This window comes from Colossoma macropomum, unplaced genomic scaffold, assembly GCF_904425465.1.
Source record: "Colossoma macropomum unplaced genomic scaffold, Colossoma_macropomum, whole genome shotgun sequence".
Taxonomy (NCBI): Eukaryota; Metazoa; Chordata; class Actinopteri; order Characiformes; family Serrasalmidae; genus Colossoma; species Colossoma macropomum.
The window spans coordinates 41,094,805-41,114,883 of NW_023494784.1; the positions used below are offsets into that span (position 1 = coordinate 41,094,805).

A 20,079-nucleotide genomic window follows, 5' to 3' on the forward strand; every position below is an offset into this window, starting at 1 on the left:
GAGCAGATCACTGAAGAGACGCCATCTGTTTATAGTTTATAACCAAGATTTGTGGAAAAATGGGCTTCTTTTATTATAAGGCTTTAAAATTACATCGCCCATCTATTTGACTGGAAAGACGACAGTTACAGCTCTCATACGACCCCCACCTTTAGAATGGAGCTTATGAAATATGCAAGTTATGAAGAATATGACGAAGTGCGTTTTGGAACCACCGGTGGTCTCAGGGAATTGAAAAGGTTAATCATGCAAAGGGTTCTTTGAGTGTTTATGGTTCTACATAGAACCGTTTTCTTTACTAAGGAGAGTGTAGAACACCTTTATTTGTAAGCAGACGTCACTGACTGACTTGCTGACAAATGGTCGCAGCCCTAGAGTCGACCTGTCTGTGCGTGAGCCTAATCATTTGGTTTATAGGGTCACTTCTGTGCACACAGCGTCAGTGATCCAGCCGCGTTCCACGTACTGATCCTTGTTGGCCATGGAGCCGTTACAGAACAGAGCAGAGAGGTCAAAGGGAGGTGAGCGAGGGGAGCCTGAAGTGCGTGGGCAGCTGCAGTTATACGTCCTGCCCAAAACACAGATAAACGCAGTCATAGCTGCTCAGCCGAAGGCCACTGGAGTCAGTCCTGCCGTGTCATCACTGCTCAGCGCAAATCAGTCTGATGTGATTTCATTAACTGCTGCTAGTTTGTCACTAAATGTGTTGGCAGTGTAGTCAGGAGAACCGCTGAAGCCGTGGAGAGTGAAAACAGTAGTTTGTAGTTTGTAGGTTCTAAGTGAGCAGTTTCTTTTTTGGATGTAAGGAACGTTGTGGTTCTAGATAACAGAAGGTGTTTTGAAACATTACATATCTGAATATAGGCTTACTTTTACCTTTGTTACCGTTGTCTTTCTATTCCGCCTCCTTGTTTCTACGCTCATTGTCCATTTTATCAGCTCCACTTACTATATAGGTGCACTTTGTAGTTCTACAGTTACAGACTGTAGTCCATCTGTTTCTCTGCATACTTTGTTTGCCCCCTTTTACTCTGTTCTTCAGTGGTCAGGACCCCCATGGACCCTCACAGAGCAGGTACTATTTGGGTGGTGGATCATTCTCAGCACTGCAGTAACACTGATGTGGTGGTGGTGTGTTAGTGTGTGTTGTGCTGGTCTGAGAGGATCAGACACAGCAGTGCTGCTGGAGCTTTTAAACACTGTGTCCACTCACTGTCCACTCGATTAGACACTCCTACCTTGTCATCCTCTAGTCCTTCATCAGTGGTCACAGGACGCTGTTGGCTGGATATTTTTGGTTGGTGGACTATTCTCAGTCCAGCAGTGACACTGAGGTGTTTAAAAACTCCAGCAGCACTGCTGTGTCTGATCCACTCGTACCAGCACAACACACACTAACACACCACCACCATGTCAGCGTTACTGCAGTGCTGAGAATGATCCACCACCCAAATAGTACCTGCTCTGTGAGGGTCCATGGGGGTCCTGACCACTGAAGAACAGAGTAAAAGGGGGCAAACAAAGTATGCAGAGAAACAGATGGACTACAGTCTGTAACTGTAGAACTACAAAGTGCACCTATATAGTAAGTGGAGCTGCTAAAATGGACAATGAGCGTAGAAGCAAGGAGGTGGTCATAATGTTATGCCTGATCAGTGTATATCTATTTGCATATTTACATAGCATATAAGACAGATTTGTTGTATATACATGAGAGCATATAACAGAATGACACTAATAGCAGTAGCAGTTAATCAGCTCTAACCTAAATAGAACGTTAATCCTTCTTGCAACACAGTAGAGGCTGTTTTTTCCCTATTTGAGTGTTGCAGAAGATCCCTGGGGTTCTAGGTTCACCTATTAAATATGTTTAGCGACAGGTTTGAACTTCATGTAAGTCTGATTACCATGTGGTCATTTTTAAAAATAGAATACATATGACTGTATAATATAAAATATATTACATTTTTGAAAATACTGATCCAAAGTACTAAATAAATGTCCCTGATATACTTGTTGAATTTTTTATGTATCTTGTAATGTTTTTGGTCTGACACAAGCCTCCAGTAGTACTTCTTGGAATAAAAAATTCACTTTTTCCTAGAATTTCTGTTCTGAGATGATTGGTTATACTGTCACAGGTCAAGCTACACCCCAGCGGTTAAACATTTTTGGTAAAAATGCAGCACTTTAAACACATTAACTTTACAAGATTAACGTGGAATTCAATGTGACTCTTTCAGAAGACATGGAATTTTATGGAAGAAAAACACATGCTCCCAGAATCGCACACAGAAAGCAGAAAGAGTGTAGGTCATTTGAGGTTTGATTCAGTTCTGGCATCTACTTCAATTTAACAACTTTGGCTGCAAGTGAAGACCCAAGAACCTTAACTAGCTTCACCGTGGAGGGTAAAGAGTGATTTAAAGGTTTATGGAGGCTCCTAGTGTTTTTCCATTTGACGTGCAGCGAGTTGCTTTTGGCAGCATCGCTTGACCTGTCAGCTCGTTCAGTATTCAAACGCTGCCATCGAGTATATTAGTGACCTTTTTCCTCCGATGTGATAATAATTCTGTTGACGCATAATAAAGTACATCTTGTGTTTCCTAGATCTCCCAGCAAACCCCTGGCCAGGAAGCTGATGGGCATGACGGACTGGGAGGCGGTGAGCAGGAACTCGCTGTCTGAAGAGAGACTGGAGACCCAGAGCCTGCCCACCCGTTCCCCTCCTGGGACACCTAACCAGTGAGTGACCGTCAGCACCAACCTTTAGAGCTTGAATCGGGCCTGATAATTTGCTCTGAACCTGTATATGAACAAAACCCAACCCAGAGCACCAAGTTCTGCGCTCTACTCTGCAAAAGTCTGTCTAGTCTTGGCTGTAGTGCAACAGAATTCTGTCTGATCTCAGCTGTAGCCTGAAAAAAATCTGTCCCAAACCAAATGCAGCCTGAAAAAACTGTTTCAATCCAACTGTGGCTTGACAACATTCTGTCCCAATCTGACTGTATCCCAACAACATTCTCCCAATCTGACTGTATCCCAACAACATTCTCCCAATCTGACTGTATCCCAACAACATTCTGTCCCAGTCTGACTGTATCCCAACAACATTCTGTCTCAGTCTGACTGTATCCCAACAACATTCTCCCAATCTGACTGTATCCCAACAACATTCTGTCCCAGTCTGACTGTATCCCAACAACATTCTGTCCCAATCCGACTGTATCAACAGAGAAAAACAACAAAGAAAAAAAACAACATTCTCTCCCAATCTGACTGTATCCCAACAACATTCTGTCCCAATCCGACTGTATCCCAACAACATTCTGTCTCAGTCTGACTGTATCCCAACAACATTCTGTCCCAATCCGACTGTATCCCAACAACATTCTGTCCCAGTCTGACTGTATCCCAACAACATTCTCTCCCAATCTGACTGTATCCCAACAACATTCTGTCCCAGTCTGACTGTATCCCAACAACATTCTCTCCCAATCTGACTGTATCCCAACAACATTCTCTCCCAATCTGACTGTATCCGGACAACATTCTGTTCCAATCTGACTGTATCCCAACAACATTCTGTTCCAATCTGACTGTATCCCAACAACGTTCTGTCCCAATCCGACTGTATCCCAACAACATTCTGTTCCAATCCGACTGTATCCCAACAACATTCTGTTCCAATCCGACTGTATCCCAACAACATTCTGTTCCAATCCGACTGTATCCCAACAACATTCTGTCCCAATCCGACTGTATCCCACCAACATTCTGTCCCAATCCAACTGTATCCCAAAAAACATTCTGTTGCAATCTGACTGTATCCCAACAACATTCTGTCCCAGTTTGGTTGTATCCCAGCAACATTCTCTCCCAATCCGACTGTATCCCAACAACATTCTGTCCCAGTCTGACTGTATCCCAACAACATTCCGACAGAATCCCACCAACATTCTGTCCCAATCCGACAGAATCCCACCAACATTCTGTCCCAATCCGACTGTATCCCACCAACATTCTGTCCCAATCCAACTGTATCCCAAAAAACATTCTGTTGCAATCTGACTGTATCCCAACAACATTCTGTCCCAGTTTGGTTGTATCCCAGCAACATTCTCTCCCAATCCGACTGTATCCCAACAACATTCTGTCCCAATCTGACTGTATCCCAACAACATTCCGACAGAATCCCACCAACATTCTGTCCCAATCCGACAGAATCCCACCAACATTCTGTCCCAATCCGACTGTATCCCAACAACATTCTGTCCCAATCCGACTGTATCCCAACAACATTCTGTTCCAAACCGACTGTATCCCAACAACATTCTGTCCCAGTCTGACTGTATCCCACCAACATTCTGTCCCAATCCGACAGAATCCCACCAACATTCTGTCCCAATCCGACAGAATCCCACCAACATTCTGTCCCAATCCGACTGTATCCCACCAACATTCTGTCCCAATCCAACTGTATCCCAAAAAACATTCTGTTGCAATCTGACTGTATCCCAACAACATTCTGTCCCAGTTTGGTTGTATCCCAGCAACATTCTCTCCCAATCCGACTGTATCCCAACAACATTCTGTCCCAATCTGACTGTATCCCAACAACATTCCGACAGAATCCCACCAACATTCTGTCCCAATCCGATAGAATCCCACCAACATTCTGTCCCAATCCGACTGTATCCCACCAACATTCTGTCCCAATCCGACTGTATCCCAACAACATTCTGTCCCAATCCGACTGTATCCCAACAACATTCTGTCCCAATCCGACTGTATCCCAACAACATTCTGTTCCAATCCGACTGTATCCCAACAACATTCTGTTCCAATCCGACTGTATCCCAACAACATTCTGTTCCAATCCGACTGTATCCCAACAACATTCTGTTCCAATCCGACTGTATCCCAACAACATTCTGTTCCAATCCAACTGTATCCCACCAACATTCTGTCCCAATCCGACAGAATCCCACCAACATTCTGTCCCAATCCGACAGAATCCCACCAACATTCTGTCCCAATCCGACAGAATCCCACCAACATTCTGTCCCAATCCGACTGTATCCCACCAACATTCTGTCCCAATCCAACTGTATCCCAAAAAACATTCTGTTGCAATCTGACTGTATCCCAACAACATTCTGTCCCAGTTTGGTTGTATCCCAGCAACATTCTCTCCCAATCCGACTGTATCCCAACAACATTCTGTCCCAATCTGACTGTATCCCAACAACATTCCGACAGAATCCCACCAACATTCTGTCCCAATCCGACAGAATCCCACCAACATTCTGTCCCAATCCGACTGTATCCCAACAACATTCTGTCCCAATCCGACTGTATCCCAACAACATTCTGTTCCAAACCGACTGTATCCCAACAACATTCTGTTCCAAACCGACTGTATCCCAACAACATTCTGTTCCAAACCGACTGTATCCCAACAACATTCTGTTCCAATCCAACTGTATCCCACCAACATTCTGTCCCAATCCGACAGAATCCCAACAACATTCTGTTCCAATCCAACTGTATCCCACCAACATTCTGTCCCAATCCGACAGAATCCCACCAACATTCTGTCCCAATCCGACTGTATCCCACCAACATTCTGTCCCAATCCAACTGTATCCCAAAAAACATTCTGTTGCAATCTGATTGTATCCCAACAACATTCTGTCCCAGTTTGGTTGTATCCCAGCAACATTCTCTCCCAATCCGACTGTATCCCAACAACATTCTGTCCCAGTCTGACTGTATCCCAACAACATTCCGACAGAATCCCACCAACATTCTGTCCCAATCCGACAGAATCCCACCAACATTCTGTCCCAATCCGACTGTATCCCACCAACATTCTGTCCCAATCCAACTGTATCCCAAAAAACATTCTGTTGCAATCTGACTGTATCCCAACAACATTCTGTCCCAGTTTGGTTGTATCCCAGCAACATTCTCTCCCAATCCGACTGTATCCCAACAACATTCTGTCCCAATCTGACTGTATCCCAACAACATTCCGACAGAATCCCACCAACATTCTGTCCCAATCCGACAGAATCCCACCAACATTCTGTCCCAATCCGACTGTATCCCAACAACATTCTGTCCCAATCCGACTGTATCCCAACAACATTCTGTTCCAAACCGACTGTATCCCAACAACATTCTGTTCCAATCCGACTGTATCCCAACAACATTCTGTTCCAATCCAACTGTATCCCACCAACATTCTGTCCCAATCCGACAGAATCCCACCAACATTCTGTCCCAATCCGACTGTATCCCACCAACATTCTGTCCCAATCCAACTGTATCCCAAAAAACATTCTGTTGCAATCCGACTGTATCCCAACAACATTCTGTCCCAGTTTGGTTGTATCCCAGCAACATTCTCTCCCAATCCGACTGTATCCCAACAACATTCTGTCCCAGTCTGACTGTATCCCAACAACATTCCGACAGAATCCCACCAACATTCTGTCCCAATCCGACAGAATCCCACCAACATTCTGTCCCAATCCGACTGTATCCCACCAACATTCTGTCCCAATCCAACTGTATCCCAACAACATTCTGTCCCAGTTTGGTTGTATCCCAGCAACATTCTCTCCCAATCTGACTGTATCCGGACAACATTCTCTCCAAGTCTGACTGTATCCCAACGGCATTCTGTCCCAATCTGACTGTATCCCCACAAAATTCTGTCAAATTTCTGTCTGAACTCGTCCCAAATCTTCCAACAACCCTCGGACTGAACAAAACTCGACATTCCTAATGATAGCGCCTGTTTAGTTACCATAGAGACAGTGTCCGTTTTCTTGGCTGCAATGAGAGGAGTCATCATCTCATCAACCAAAAAATAAACTAACCTCGGCTTTCTGAAGTTTAAACTCCACTTTAATAAACTCATTCATCAATCAGTCGACTTCCAACAACCTTCCAAAAGTTTTTAGTCTGGACAAACATAAGGCTTTGTTCTCAGACTGGCCTCGTTTTACTACCTGGCATAGTACCTGACCCACCTGACCAACTAATCAGCTATTTAACAAGCTGGAAGTGGGAGTGTCACAGCAGGGAAATGATTAAACGGTGGACAGCTACTCCAGGAGCAGGCTCGGGAACGTTTGGCCTGCTGCATCTGCTGCCAGGACACGCCCTGTTAGTAATGTGCCGGAAGCGGTTAAGGGTGGAAATGAAGGAAGCTGATGGCAGGTGCCTCATGTATGAATGGTGCTGGCATCTCTAAGGCAGCGCAGAATTTCAAGTCTTACCCACAGAGTCCTTCAGGGGAAAAGCGACGAGATGAGCTCAGACAGCTGCCTGTGGGGTGGGGCATGGAAACCAGGCACTGCCAGACTGCTCGAAATGCTCTACAGCAGGAGCAGTCACAGGGAAGGCATTCAGGAAAGGAGAGAAATTACAGAAGGGAGAGTTTAAAAAACTGTCCGGAGTTATTGTTGCCATTCTTTTATACATTTGATTCATGTTACGTAATTATTTAACTGTAATTAGGTAATTTCATTATTAATAACATAGTTATGTAATCACTTTTTCATTATGTTTGTATGACTTACCTAAGTATAGTTATTTAATTATATAAACTACTTTAACATCTGAGTTGGTACTTATTAAAATGACAGACTTGACGTGAAGCAAGACTGTACACACCATAAGAAATGTCTAATACCAGGAGGTTCAGAATCTGGACATTTGAACTACACAAAAGGAATAATTTATATAAAATGACAACACACTTTTACCAACAGCTTAGTTAAAGGGCAATTCCACCGATTTTTAAAATTTCAGCGTAATTCAGTCTTTGAGGTGTAAACAAAGTCATTTAGGCCCGAAACATACGCAGACGCTTCGAGCTACGCAGACGGGGTTTCACATATAGTTGCGTTCAAAAATGTGTCACAACACATTTCATAACGCGACGCAAGCGGTCTTGTACCGCCAGCGTGCTTTCTCCACTGTCATAGCAGACAAGCAGTTGAGTCTCACGCAAAGATGGCATTAAAACTGTGATTCATTATCGCATTTCCAATCCAACAGAAGAGGTAAAGCAGCTCGCTCTCCTCTACTGTCCACGTTTAGCTGTTGAGGCTGTTGGAATAACAGTAGATCCCCTGATTTGTGCTCTTATCGCCCCCTTCAGTACTGAGTGTTTTAACCTCCACAGCAACGTAAGAACGCACGGTGAGTTTGTATAGAAGGGCCGTGCGTTGGCCGTGCACTGTCATTTACGCAAATACATTCTTGCGTAAAGTATGTTTCGGGCTTTAGGGTGGTTTGATGTGAAGTGGATTGTTGTACAGAAACTTGCAGACTCTCTTTACAGTGGTTGTGATAGAAACCAGGGGCCACAATGACTACAACACAAATATAGCCATTTTATTTACCATACAAAACTACCAGTGAACCTACACGAGTCTTCTGAGTTTATACGTGTAATGTTGATGATGGTAAAATATGGTAAATCTGAAAATCTTATGTATTCTTTTAAGGTATTGTTTTGCCTTACCTCACTCTGTATGTACCTTTTCTGCATGTCTGGATTTAAAAAGAAAATACCTTTTAGGCCAAACAATAAAAAGCAGTTTCTCAAGTGATTCATGTAATAATAACTTCATATAATAACTTGTATATAACCCTGTAAGGGATCTTTTGGAGGCGGATGCCTGGTTCCTGTCACCACCACTGTGAAAAACTTCTGATTCAGTAACTTTCTCTAAAATGCACTAAATCACATCAAACCACTCGTTAACAACAACATAATAAGCTTTAAAAAGTTGAGTAAATGCTCCCGAGTGGCGCAACCGTCTAAGCGTTGGCCCTGTCGTCAGGAGATCGCGAGTTCGATCTCTGGTGATGCTACAGCCATCCGTAGCTGGGAGTCTGAGAGAGCACAATTGGCCTCGCTCTCTCTGGGTGGGTAGAATGGCCCCTCCTTCTCCCCCCATCACTCAGCGCGATGCTAGTCAGCGCAGGCGTCTGTTAGCTGCCGTAACAGATCTGGCGGTTGGCGCTTTCCTCCGAGCGCGTTCGGCTGTCCAGTGACGTTGCGTGAGCGGCAGTTCGAAAAGAAGCGGTGGCTGGTTTCACAGGTCTTGGAGGAAGCCTGTGTTAGCCTTCACCATCCTAGCGTTGATAGCATCGTGTGATTGGGGGAGTCCTAACTAGCGGGTGGAATTGGAGACGACTAAATTGGGGAGAAAATCGGGTAAAAATTAAAAAAAAAAAAAGTTGAGTAAACACAGTTTTATGCTCTGTGCAGTGAAGGCTCCCAATCTTGTTGCCTCTCATTTTTTGTGCTAAGCTGGTAGATTAATTCTCCATCATTATGTGTCCCATATTTTAAGGTTTGACTGTCTGCTAATGTTAACTCTGAGAATTAACGATGAATTAAAGAAGATTAAAGCTGCTGTTTTGTTTTGTGCGCCCACAGTAGGAATTCGTTGTTTGTGCAAGAGGGGCCCCGGCCGCGGCCATCTTCCATGGGTCATTTGGTGGAGCACGTTATTCATGCCTCGCCCAGCCTGCCCGCGTTCACCAACCACAAATCAGCCTCGTCCACGCAGGCCAACAGCATCAGCCTGGACACTACACCGTAAGTCCATGCAGAGTGTGAGTTTTTGGCCACAGTGATTGTACAAGGAGGTGGGGGTCAGGCCCCCCCACAACCTCCCAAGCCCTCAACATGAGCATTGCTTTTAATTACACTGCATAATTCACTATAGCATGGCTTTAGTTTTACACTATACAGTTGTGTGAAAAAGTTTAGGCACCCCAGGCCATATGACTTATTTTAATGCTTATCTAAGTGAAATTAAGTCAAGGAACAAACTTAAATATGTTATTTTTTCTGCTAATTTTCTTGCACATATAGGTGAAAAAAAAAATAAACCATTTAACACAATTTTACACATTTTACACAATTTGCCATATATTTATTTTTCCCCAATCTGTTAAATTCTGCAGATAAACAGTAATTTAAAGCGTTTAAATGTATGGAAGTGTTAACTTATGTTGACTTAGGAATTCCCTGAAGCATGTAATTTGTCCAGGGGTGCACAGACCTTTGCATACAATATATATAATATATTATATATATATATATATATATATATATATATATATATATATATATATCACTGTGTATAGCCTCATATCTCCATTTTTGCCGTTTTTCAGTTTTTGACATTATTTCAAAAATATTGTTGCTCTTTACATTGTGTGTAAATTTCATGATGATTGGATCAAAGGAAATGGTCCAAAATGATGTAGAAAAACATCTGGTTCCATTGACTTACATTAAAAGTCTTGTTTTTCCTTCTCCTGTAAAGTTATCATTTTGGAGATACGAGGTTTTGTTCTGACAGCATATATATATACAATATAACTATATATATGTAAAACATGTTGGGGAAAGTGGCCGAGCGCTGTAGCTATAACTGAGTCTCATCTCACTCTGTGGGCTGCAGTTTAATAGCTCTGAAACAAACACTGGCCATTGACCTCTTGCTGACCAGAGTAAGAGTTCTGTAATATGGAAAGAAGAAGTCCTCGAAAATATCCCTGGAACTGGTTGCACAACTGTAGAGTTTCTAGCAACATGAATGAGTCAGAATTATGCTGACGTCGTTCTTTGGAGTTCATGGACGTTTCATGTCAGCCGTCTGCAGCCAATCCGAATGGCCGCACCGCTCTGGCTCAAGCTGTGGTTCGCGCTGTGAGTCTGAAAGCCCATAAGCCAGCATTTTCTTCACACATGGTCAGAAGCAAAGCTTAATTTGCGTCGCCGCTTCTTGCTACCACTTTTTATTATCGCAGAGAACCTCTATTTTGTTGTGTCTGTGGCTTGCAATTACGGTTCACGCCCTCCGTCACTGTCATTAAACCGTCTCAAATGGAAACAAAACGCACTCAGAGCTGCTGTAAAAAGTGTTTACGGCTCTCGGAGCGCCAGCGTATTGCTTTGGTTTGTGGAAAACATGCCATTCTCCTTTGTGCTCCCTTTGAAAGGGTCTGCCATATACTTAAGCCTAATGACCCTGGCAGATATTTTCATGGCTTATGGTTGTTTTTGCTTTCAGATGCTGAGCTAGTTGAATAAATCCCCCAGAACCCCCCTCCCCACCTCTCTCTTTTGTGTCTGTCTCCTTTAAAACTGTGGCTGGAGTAGATGTACATGTGCATTTTTAAGTTTGGGGAAAAAGTTTTGGGAAAAAATGTAATTTGCATCTTTTTTTTTAACCGTTTACTCTTTTTTAACCTAAATGTAACTGATCAGCCAAGACATGCTTGGTGTCTGAAGTTTGCTTCTTTAGTTTTGCACTCAAGCTATAAAACTATTGTAGCTTACAAGCAATAGAAGGTTATATATTTAGCGCTGTACAAACTGCATTCCTACATCATTGCACACTTGCTTTATCCCCTTTTTACATAGCCATAAAATGCATAGTTCAGCTAATGGAGAAGAACTATGCATTTATTTCCTTGATAGCATTGATGTCATATTTTTGATAGCAGGTAAATCACCAAACAGTGCTGGACACCGGCCCTCCAGGACCAGTTGTGCACCCCTGGCCTACAGTATCCTCGTTAATCTGATAACAATGTGATCGGGAAACAGTATTTAAATTCATTATATTAGTCAGAAATATCTGTATATCTGAATCTCCAGTCTGCCAACGGAATGGCCACCTGCAGAAAGAGGTTAAACTACATGTTAAGTGTTCTCAAATAGACTGGCTTATGTGGTTTCTGACGCTGTATGGTAGGGTTGGGCAATACGACGATATATTATCGTTATCATGATGAATGACGTCACAGTATGCTTTCTGAGAAGATATCGTCAGCACCTAAAGAACACTGTTTCATTACAAAGAGACCATAATTAGTCCTGCTTAATTGGCAAACATTGAATAAACATAATTGTACTCATAGATGTTGATAGTATTTTTGAATATGTCACTAAATTAGTTTTTTGGGGATTTTTTTTTTTGGTCAATTCTTCTCAAACCTAATAAAAACTAAATATTGTGATACATTTTGTGTATGTTGGCAGTGTCTTCAAGTATCGTGATATATTTTCAGTATATCGCCTATCCCTACTGTTTGACATGCTGTTATCTATAAACATGGACAGAAGTACAGACAAAATTGTGGCTGCTACTACTGTTTAACTAAGCAACATAACACTGTCCATTTTTAGAGAACAGTATGTTGTACAGTGTTAAAAAGCAAAGAAGCTAAGGTTGGTCACCTACCCAGAAGGTTGTGGGTTCAAATCCCAGGACCAACCTGCAATACCAGGTTGTGCCCTTGGGCAAGGCAACTAACCCTACTACTACAGTTTTTGATTGAATGTTTTTTGGTACTGTTTTCCCTGTTCCAACTGATCAGATATCAGAAAAGTAAATTACGTGACACATTGTGTACCATGAAAATTTCTTGAAGTATCGCGCACCTGTAGTTTCTAGGGTTCATGTGTGATTCTCATGCATTTTACATGTTTTTAACCATGATAGTGTTTCATGTTCAGGTTCACCAGTTCAACCTGTATTGCTGTGGTTTGATTAAATTGGGAACATCTCATATTGTATTCCCTAGTGGCTCCACCATATACAGTTTTATCCCATAGTCAAGAGGTGGTGAGTTTGAATCCCACCAATGCTGTGACCAAAGAAGTTGCTAATTATCAGCATGTTAACATCAGTATTATCACCGATACCAATAAAACCGCAGGTCATCTCAGTAGGCCGAGCTGGCGACTGTGCTAGCGCTAAAGTGATAGCAGACCTGTTCAGAGCTTTACATGAGAACTCTTACAGTGCGCTGAGCTTGGCATGCAGGAAGGCTCTGTGAAGTAAAGCATGCAGCGAGCAGTGCGACCCCCACATGAGCATTCGCTCATCTCTCTCTCGCAGCTCCAAAGGATGACATAACCACCTGCTCTCTCTCTGCCCGAGCCCACACGGTGGCGGTGGCATGTCACAGCGGCCCCCAAATCTGCCTGCCCATTCAGCCATAAGTACACACAGAAAGACTGTACAGATCCCCCTATGTGCATATATACCCTGCCTGTACTTTTGCTTTTAATATTAATAAAGTGCTTTCTTTGTGAGTTTGCAGTAGCTGAAAGGGGCTGAATTATGGAAAAATATGACGTTTGTGTGGCTTTATGTACCCGAAATTCATATATATATATATATATATATGTATGTATGTATGTATGTATGTATATAATGATAATGAAAGGAACCTCAGAATTAAACAGACTATATTTGTTACTGCACCTTTAAAACTGATATGTATAATTTATCTCAGCAGTCTTGCCTGAAACAGTGCTTATGAGTTCAACATGAATAGGTGGAGCCAAACTACTGTAGGCTGAATATGCGAAAGTTTGGGCGTCCAGGTTAGATTGCTTGTTTTGTTGATTTTCTAAGTGGAAATAAGTACATGTCCTTTTTTTAAAAGTAGAATTACTGTTTCTCTGACCATATTGCGAAAATTAAAACATAAAATGTGGCCTGTGCAAAAGTCATGGCACATTTTATATTTTTGATTTTTTTTTTTCCAGCATGTTAAACTCAGCTAAACATTTTGCAGAATTTAAATGTGTTCTCTGCAGACGATGTGTTAACGTATGTTCATTTAGGATGTCTACAAAGTGTAAATTGACCAGGGGTGGTGTTCAAACTTTGGCATGCAAATGACACAAAAACAACAAATTCAAACTGGACTGTATTTGCGGCTTAGTTCCCATATGTGGACCATGTTTAGGTATTATATCAAACTTTATGATCATTTGTTGATTTATTTATTTAATAAAAAAAGAGAACACAATTTGGTTTTCCATGATGTTGGCTCTTCTTCAAAATAATAGACAGCCTAGCTTATCAGCTTAACCTAAATTAGGACTCGGTATTGGCCGATCCGCAATATTAAAGGTTTCTAATGAGGAACGAGGGTGAAAAAAATCATTGGGATTATAAGGTCTTTTAGTAACTCTTACCTGGTCAATTTGATTAATTATTGATTGATTTATTATTTATTTTATTTTTTTTTAGGTCTCCTGAGGGTGTGGATGGGCCGCCCCCAGCTCTGCCGCCCAAGCAGTCCAGGAAGAACTTGAGTCAGCTCATTCTTTCCCACTCCCAACAGGATCTGGACAACCACATCAACGAGATGTACGATGTCCCCGTGGCGACAGACAAGGCCACGGTATGTCATAAACTCTAGTGGCACCCAACTGCTTTCAGCATCACGTCAACTCTGAGCCCTTACTGACCCCGAATGAGGACTAATCGTGGGGTTCCTGTTATTGAAGCAGGCTGGTATACGTCTTAATGGCTCCACTGCCCCTCCCTGCTTTGGTAGACCACTGATGTGGTTTCATTCGCACAATGTAATAAAACTTAGCTGTAGTTTATGCATATAATTAAGTTTCACAGTCTCATATTAAAATATGGCTTATTAAAGCTGTATATTTAAGTCAAAAGTGGGAAAAACATACATCAGTGGCCTCAACGATGCAGCAACTTTGCATCTTTGTAATAGACTGACTTTTCATGTGTTATACGAATAATGATTTTGAGGGTCTAAAATATCTGATATCAGCTGATAAAATTTTATAATGAATTGTTGTCCCACTTTATATAAAGTGTCTCTAATAACTGTGTAATTACATGTGAACAACATATGCAACAACAATTTAACTACTAATGATTTAATCACTGTTACAGATGGATTACAGAAGTACACCCTATGTAATTACACATCTGTATCAACTTCAGTTTTGCCTCATGTAATTACACAAGTGTATCTTAATAGTTGTAACAGCCCATTCTCTCTCATGTTATTGCACAAGGGTAATAACACAAATGTAATTACCTTTGTAATCAGACAGAAACAGCTTTTCTTTAGAAGGTTTTTTTTTCCCAACATTAAAAGGAAGTTTGTAATAACTTACATTGACATTACTCACACTGTGTCTGCCAGCTTTCTTAACATTTAGCTAGTATTTATGATGCTAGTGCTGTGACACTGTAACCAGTTTCAGCTTTAAACCATTCTGTAATGTGACAGAACAGCAGACGACCCCTTATCTTAAAATGTAGCTTTTATGACATTAATTAAATGTGTTGCATTAAACCCAAAGCATTGTCTATATTACCGCTTCATTATTACACAGTACCTACATAACAGCTACACAGGAACTGTGTAACGTTAACACTACACTACAGGAAAGTTCCTGTGTAGAAGATACACTTGTGTAATTACAATAAGCAAAACTGAAGTTGATACACGTGTAATTACATAGGGTTAACCTCTATAACCCTTCTGTAACATTGACTAAATCATCAGTAGTTACAGTGTTGTTGCATATGGTATTCATGTGTAACTACACAGTTATTAGAGACAATATAAAGTGGGACCCAAATATTAATGTTGTAGTCTCAAATCTTTTAAGTTAACAGAGCTTTTCTGACCGATGCCATGTCAGATGTCAAAATTGATCTCCGTTGTCACATTTTATGACACTCAAAGTCTTGAATACTATAAATTTCATAGCATTAGGGGCGGAGCTTCACAGAATTGTTCGTGGTTATGTTGGTTTCTGTTAATTATTTTAGTTTTTATTATTCTAGTTGTTGTTTTTTGTGTCATAACATGCTGTCCTTGTGCCAAAGTTTAGATTTTTATCATGATTAGCCATGATAATTTGGAAGTTTGTAGCAGTCTTTCACTAATTATCCGTGCTACATTTACGGGAATTTTGCCGTAACATGGATAACTCCACTGAACTTTTGTTAATCTTTCCTTCAGCTCAATGGGGTCGTTCCTCATGATAATCTTGTTCTGATCAAAATGAAGCCGGATGAAAACGGAAGATTTGGATTCAACGTTACGGTAAGTTTTCTGAAAACAGGTCAGAAATGGATGATGAAAACCAAACAGACCATCATTTTTCTAATTTGCTTTCTTTTTTGTTTGTCTGTGCTTGTTTTGTTTTTGTTTGGTTTGTTATTAAGGGTGGTTCTGATCAGAAGATGCCTGTGATTGTGTCTCGAGTGGCTCCAGGAACATCCGTAAGTATCGATCACAGCTTTTTTATAAGGAAGCTCTTTTGCAGGTTTATTTTTAGTGGATTGCTTTTAATGAGGATGTTGAACTAAAGCCAGAGAGGAAGCAGTGAAGGCTATAAAAGTGTTTGTGAGCCGGCTAGTTGAACCACTTAAGTGCTTTTACAAATAGCAGCAGTAACTTTTACACTTAGCAGCAATGATAACAATACACTTAAATATTACAGAACTAAGACACTTGTACCACAGCCTCATGTGCTACCAAGCCTCTTTCCATTCAAAAGTTTTGCAAAATGTAAATGAATTTCCAAAAAAGTTGGTAAAAACTAAATTTGAATTCTTAAAGATAAGGTTACATTCTTGCAAGGTTACAGTCTCGCTCCCCATGCCAAAGGGGTTTGAATTTTTATTAGCTCTCAGTAGAGCAGGTTTGACAAGCCCTTAAAAAAAAAATCAATCAGTCAACCTTTATTTCGACTTGGAGGTGTAGTCAGTGTGGCCATGTAGAAAACTTGATTGAAAAAAGTTTAAATGAAATTTATCAATGAAACAAATGAAAATCCACAAGTAAAAAAAGTCATTAAAAAAAATCAGCTCAAATAGGAAACAGGCATAAAATATCAATAAAATTTATAATGAAAACACATGAAAAGTAAAAGATGCAACTTAGAAAATAAGCAATATGAATGGTAAAATTTTAGAAAAATCTAATTATTTACTAGAATAGAACAGTAAAAGAATTAACATTCAATAAAACCGTTGCAATAAAATAGTGAGAAAATAATTTGTAAATAATAATAATAAAAAGAGATGGAAGGACATCCAACTACCCAAATAATATTTGGTCAGGGTGGTCTTATAGGGGTCCTTTTCCATTGATGGATGGGTAGAGGGGGCTGATAAATTGTGCTTCAGCTGATGATCTAGAGTCTGTAACTGTAAACCTGCAAAGTGCTCAAATGTGGTTTGTTTCTGAGAAACTGGCAGCGGCGTCTGGGTCTGTCACAGCACATGATAAGCCGAGTCTTACAATGTTTTTCCTTCAGTTCATCATCTGCAGGTTCTTTATCTCGTTCCTCTCTGTATTGTCTGTCTCCTCAGGCTGATATGTGTGTGCCGCGCCTGAACGAGGGTGACCAGGTCGTGCTTATAAACGGACGTGACATTTCCGAGCACACTCACGACCAGGTGGTCATGTTCATCAAGGCCAGCTGTGAAAGCCACTCAGGGGAGCTCATCCTGCTGGTCAGGCCTAACGGTGAGAGCAAAGCTTGGGGATCTTGATGGACGCTAAGGCCCAGACCCATTTCTTATTTTTACCCCTATCCCTTGTTTTCGAGTGTCACTTTGGCCCTTGGAACTGTGGTGGTTGAAATCTTCCTCTACAAAATGGGACCCTCAAATAAAGATCATTACTTCATTAACAACTACTAGCGCTGCTCTGTAGGCAACCCTGCCAGTCTGCAGTGACAGCAGAGGAGGGAAAAGTTCAGCTCCTCATGCTGGGCTTTAGTTACATTTAGGGAATCATATGCCTTCAAAGAGGGGGGACAATTATTTATTATATAATTCTAATTCTTTGCTGATATGAACATGAAGTCAGATATTCACCAGCTTCTTGTTCGAATTTTCCTGTTACTCCTAAAATGGTGCCGCAGTTCTGATGCCTGAGGCACCAGAATGTTACTGCTGGACTTAATGTACTGCTGCATTTAAGGTGGAACGGGAAATTCAGCTAACTAGCTACTGAGACATCAACTACTACTAGCAATTTACTATGCTTGTTATGAAGAAAAGGACCATAATACATTGAAACGACATTAAACGAAGATAAAACAATGGTTATCATATTTTTTTAACAGAGAAAATACTCACATTTGTGGGTTTTTGATCGCTTGCGCAGCCATTTCGCCAGTTTTTCTCTTTTCTCATAAGACTCTGTTTGGAATGTGCTTCTGAAAAAACCCTAGGCTTGAACGTGCAGAACGGAGGGCTAGGGCTAAGTGGTAGGGGCAAGGGGTGAAAGGGATTGAGCCTTAGTCTCCCTGCTGCCTTGTTTGGCTGCATAAAAACACAGTTGGATGTAAATGGTTTGGCGCCACTGGTCAGATAACACATTTTGTTGTGGTTTTTTTTTTTTGTGTTTTTTTTTTAAGTTAACACATCCTCTACAGAAAACACATTTTGATGCACAATTACTGGTCACTGCTAAATTTAAATGTAAATATTGGGGAACAAAATAAAACATTTATGACACAGTAAACTCAGCAAATAAGCAGAAATTGTGCACTAAAGTTGGCAGAAAAATGCCTTATATAAGTTCTTTGTAGAGGATGTGTTTCCTTAGTTTCACTTAGAAAATCGGCAAAACGTAACTTCCTCAGTGGTATTCAAACATTTGCATACAAATGTATGTTGGTTGTTTGAAGTTAAAGTGTACATTAAGATTGGGTGATGTTGACCTTATTTAAAGTCATACTGAATTTAAAATAAACCTTTTTCATTTTATTTCATGTGTCTGGTCATATCAAGCATGATTTATCGTATCACTCAATAGACAGAATTCTTGTAATCTTGCATCAAAATATGTTGACTTTTGCTTCACCTCTAAAATGTCTCCTGGCTTTTGGTGATGTCACCGTGCACCAGCAGGTGGGAAAACTTAATATTAACACAATGAGATCGTGATTCACCTCACCCTTCCACCACCCCCACCTGTCATGAAGAGAAAAAGCTCAGCCAGCTCAGAGACCCTCCCTGATACTGTGTTTCATTCACAAATACATCATGATATGAAAGGAAAGCGCAGCACAGTTTTCCATTCACATTGGCTTTAAATGTCCTGGTTGATAATATAATTGCCTGGGTCTGATTTACAGCAGCGCTGAATGTGATGAGCTTAGATATCTTTTAAAGTTTCCCCACAAAACAATAAAAGTATATTTACTTTGTACTGAATCTCCTAATAGTGATTGTATTCTATATTTCTTCTTATTTCAAAATTGTATTTGGAGTTTTTAGCAAACGCTCCAAAATCGTGGACGGTTAAAGGTTAAATGCCCGTGCTTCTCGCCACCCAAATATTGCTCAATACTGTTGATACTGTGACGAAAATATTTTCAAATTCATCGAAAGCCTATTATGCATGTACCTTTATCTGCTTATCTTAGGTAAATATTCCATAACAGTAGCTTTGTGCTTCTTGTGAATATGAGAAGGTGATTTTGAAGGCGTTACCTTCCCTGATCTCCATCAGCTGCTAAGATTCAGCCTTTACTTTACGGTCCTGGGCTTACATGCTGAAAAAATAACTGAATTAGCAGATTAAGCTTGTTAATGCAGCTTACTTTACAGCTCATGGCTCAAGAGCATTTCCACATTGATGCATTGTTGAGTGTTTTGAATGGGTTTGAATAGTTTGAGACCTCTCAGATATATGAGGATGAAGTGTCACATCCTCTATAAATAACATCTTAGACAAACTCTCACAACACTGACTGTCATTTTCCTTTGTAGCTATCTATGACGTGGTGGAGGATAAACTGGAGATGGAGCCAGACTTCCAGTACATCCCAGAGAAATCCCCCACAGACCCCTCCCAGCTGGACCAGGACGCCTGGAGGGACTCCATGCAGCAGCTCAAAGACGGCCTCAGCAGTGGCGCTGTACTTGCCCAGTTTGATGTGAGTCTTTGAGGGAAGAGATTAGTCAAAAATGTTTGTTTCTAGCAATAAACGAGACCAAACAGCCACCACTGAACTTCATGCAAATGTCATTTTAACTGCCTTTCGTTTGGTACAAGGGCCAAATCAGGCTTTCAAAACCATTAAGAAAATTCTGAATGTAAACATTTTTAAAAAGGAGAGGCACATAATGTTGCATCTGCAAGAATCAATTTAATGTGTTGATTTTTGTTTCATAGACTTTATAATTGATAGTTAAACAAGGTTAGTTTTAGCAGCCA

At 40.9% G+C, this 20,079-nt stretch overlaps 1 protein-coding gene across 3 annotated transcripts in view; it reads left to right on the forward strand.

Annotated features, from left to right (window-relative positions):
• ptpn4a (protein tyrosine phosphatase non-receptor type 4a) overlaps positions 1-20,079 on the forward strand; it is a 94,045-nt gene that overhangs the window by 66,513 nt on the left and 7,453 nt on the right. For 2 of the 3 annotated variants that reach the window (XM_036571640.1, XM_036571629.1), the window contains exons 14-20: positions 2,611-2,745; positions 9,470-9,631; positions 14,100-14,253; positions 15,859-15,942; positions 16,065-16,121; positions 17,217-17,373; positions 19,632-19,798. In XM_036571640.1, coding sequence (XP_036427533.1) covers positions 2,611-2,745; positions 9,470-9,631; positions 14,100-14,253; positions 15,859-15,942; positions 16,065-16,121; positions 17,217-17,373; positions 19,632-19,798 — 916 coding nt within the window. The remainder of the gene's footprint in view (positions 1-2,610; positions 2,746-9,469; positions 9,632-14,099; positions 14,254-15,858; positions 15,943-16,064; positions 16,122-17,216; positions 17,374-19,631; positions 19,799-20,079) is intronic. The other variant, XM_036571638.1, reaches the window with a different exon arrangement.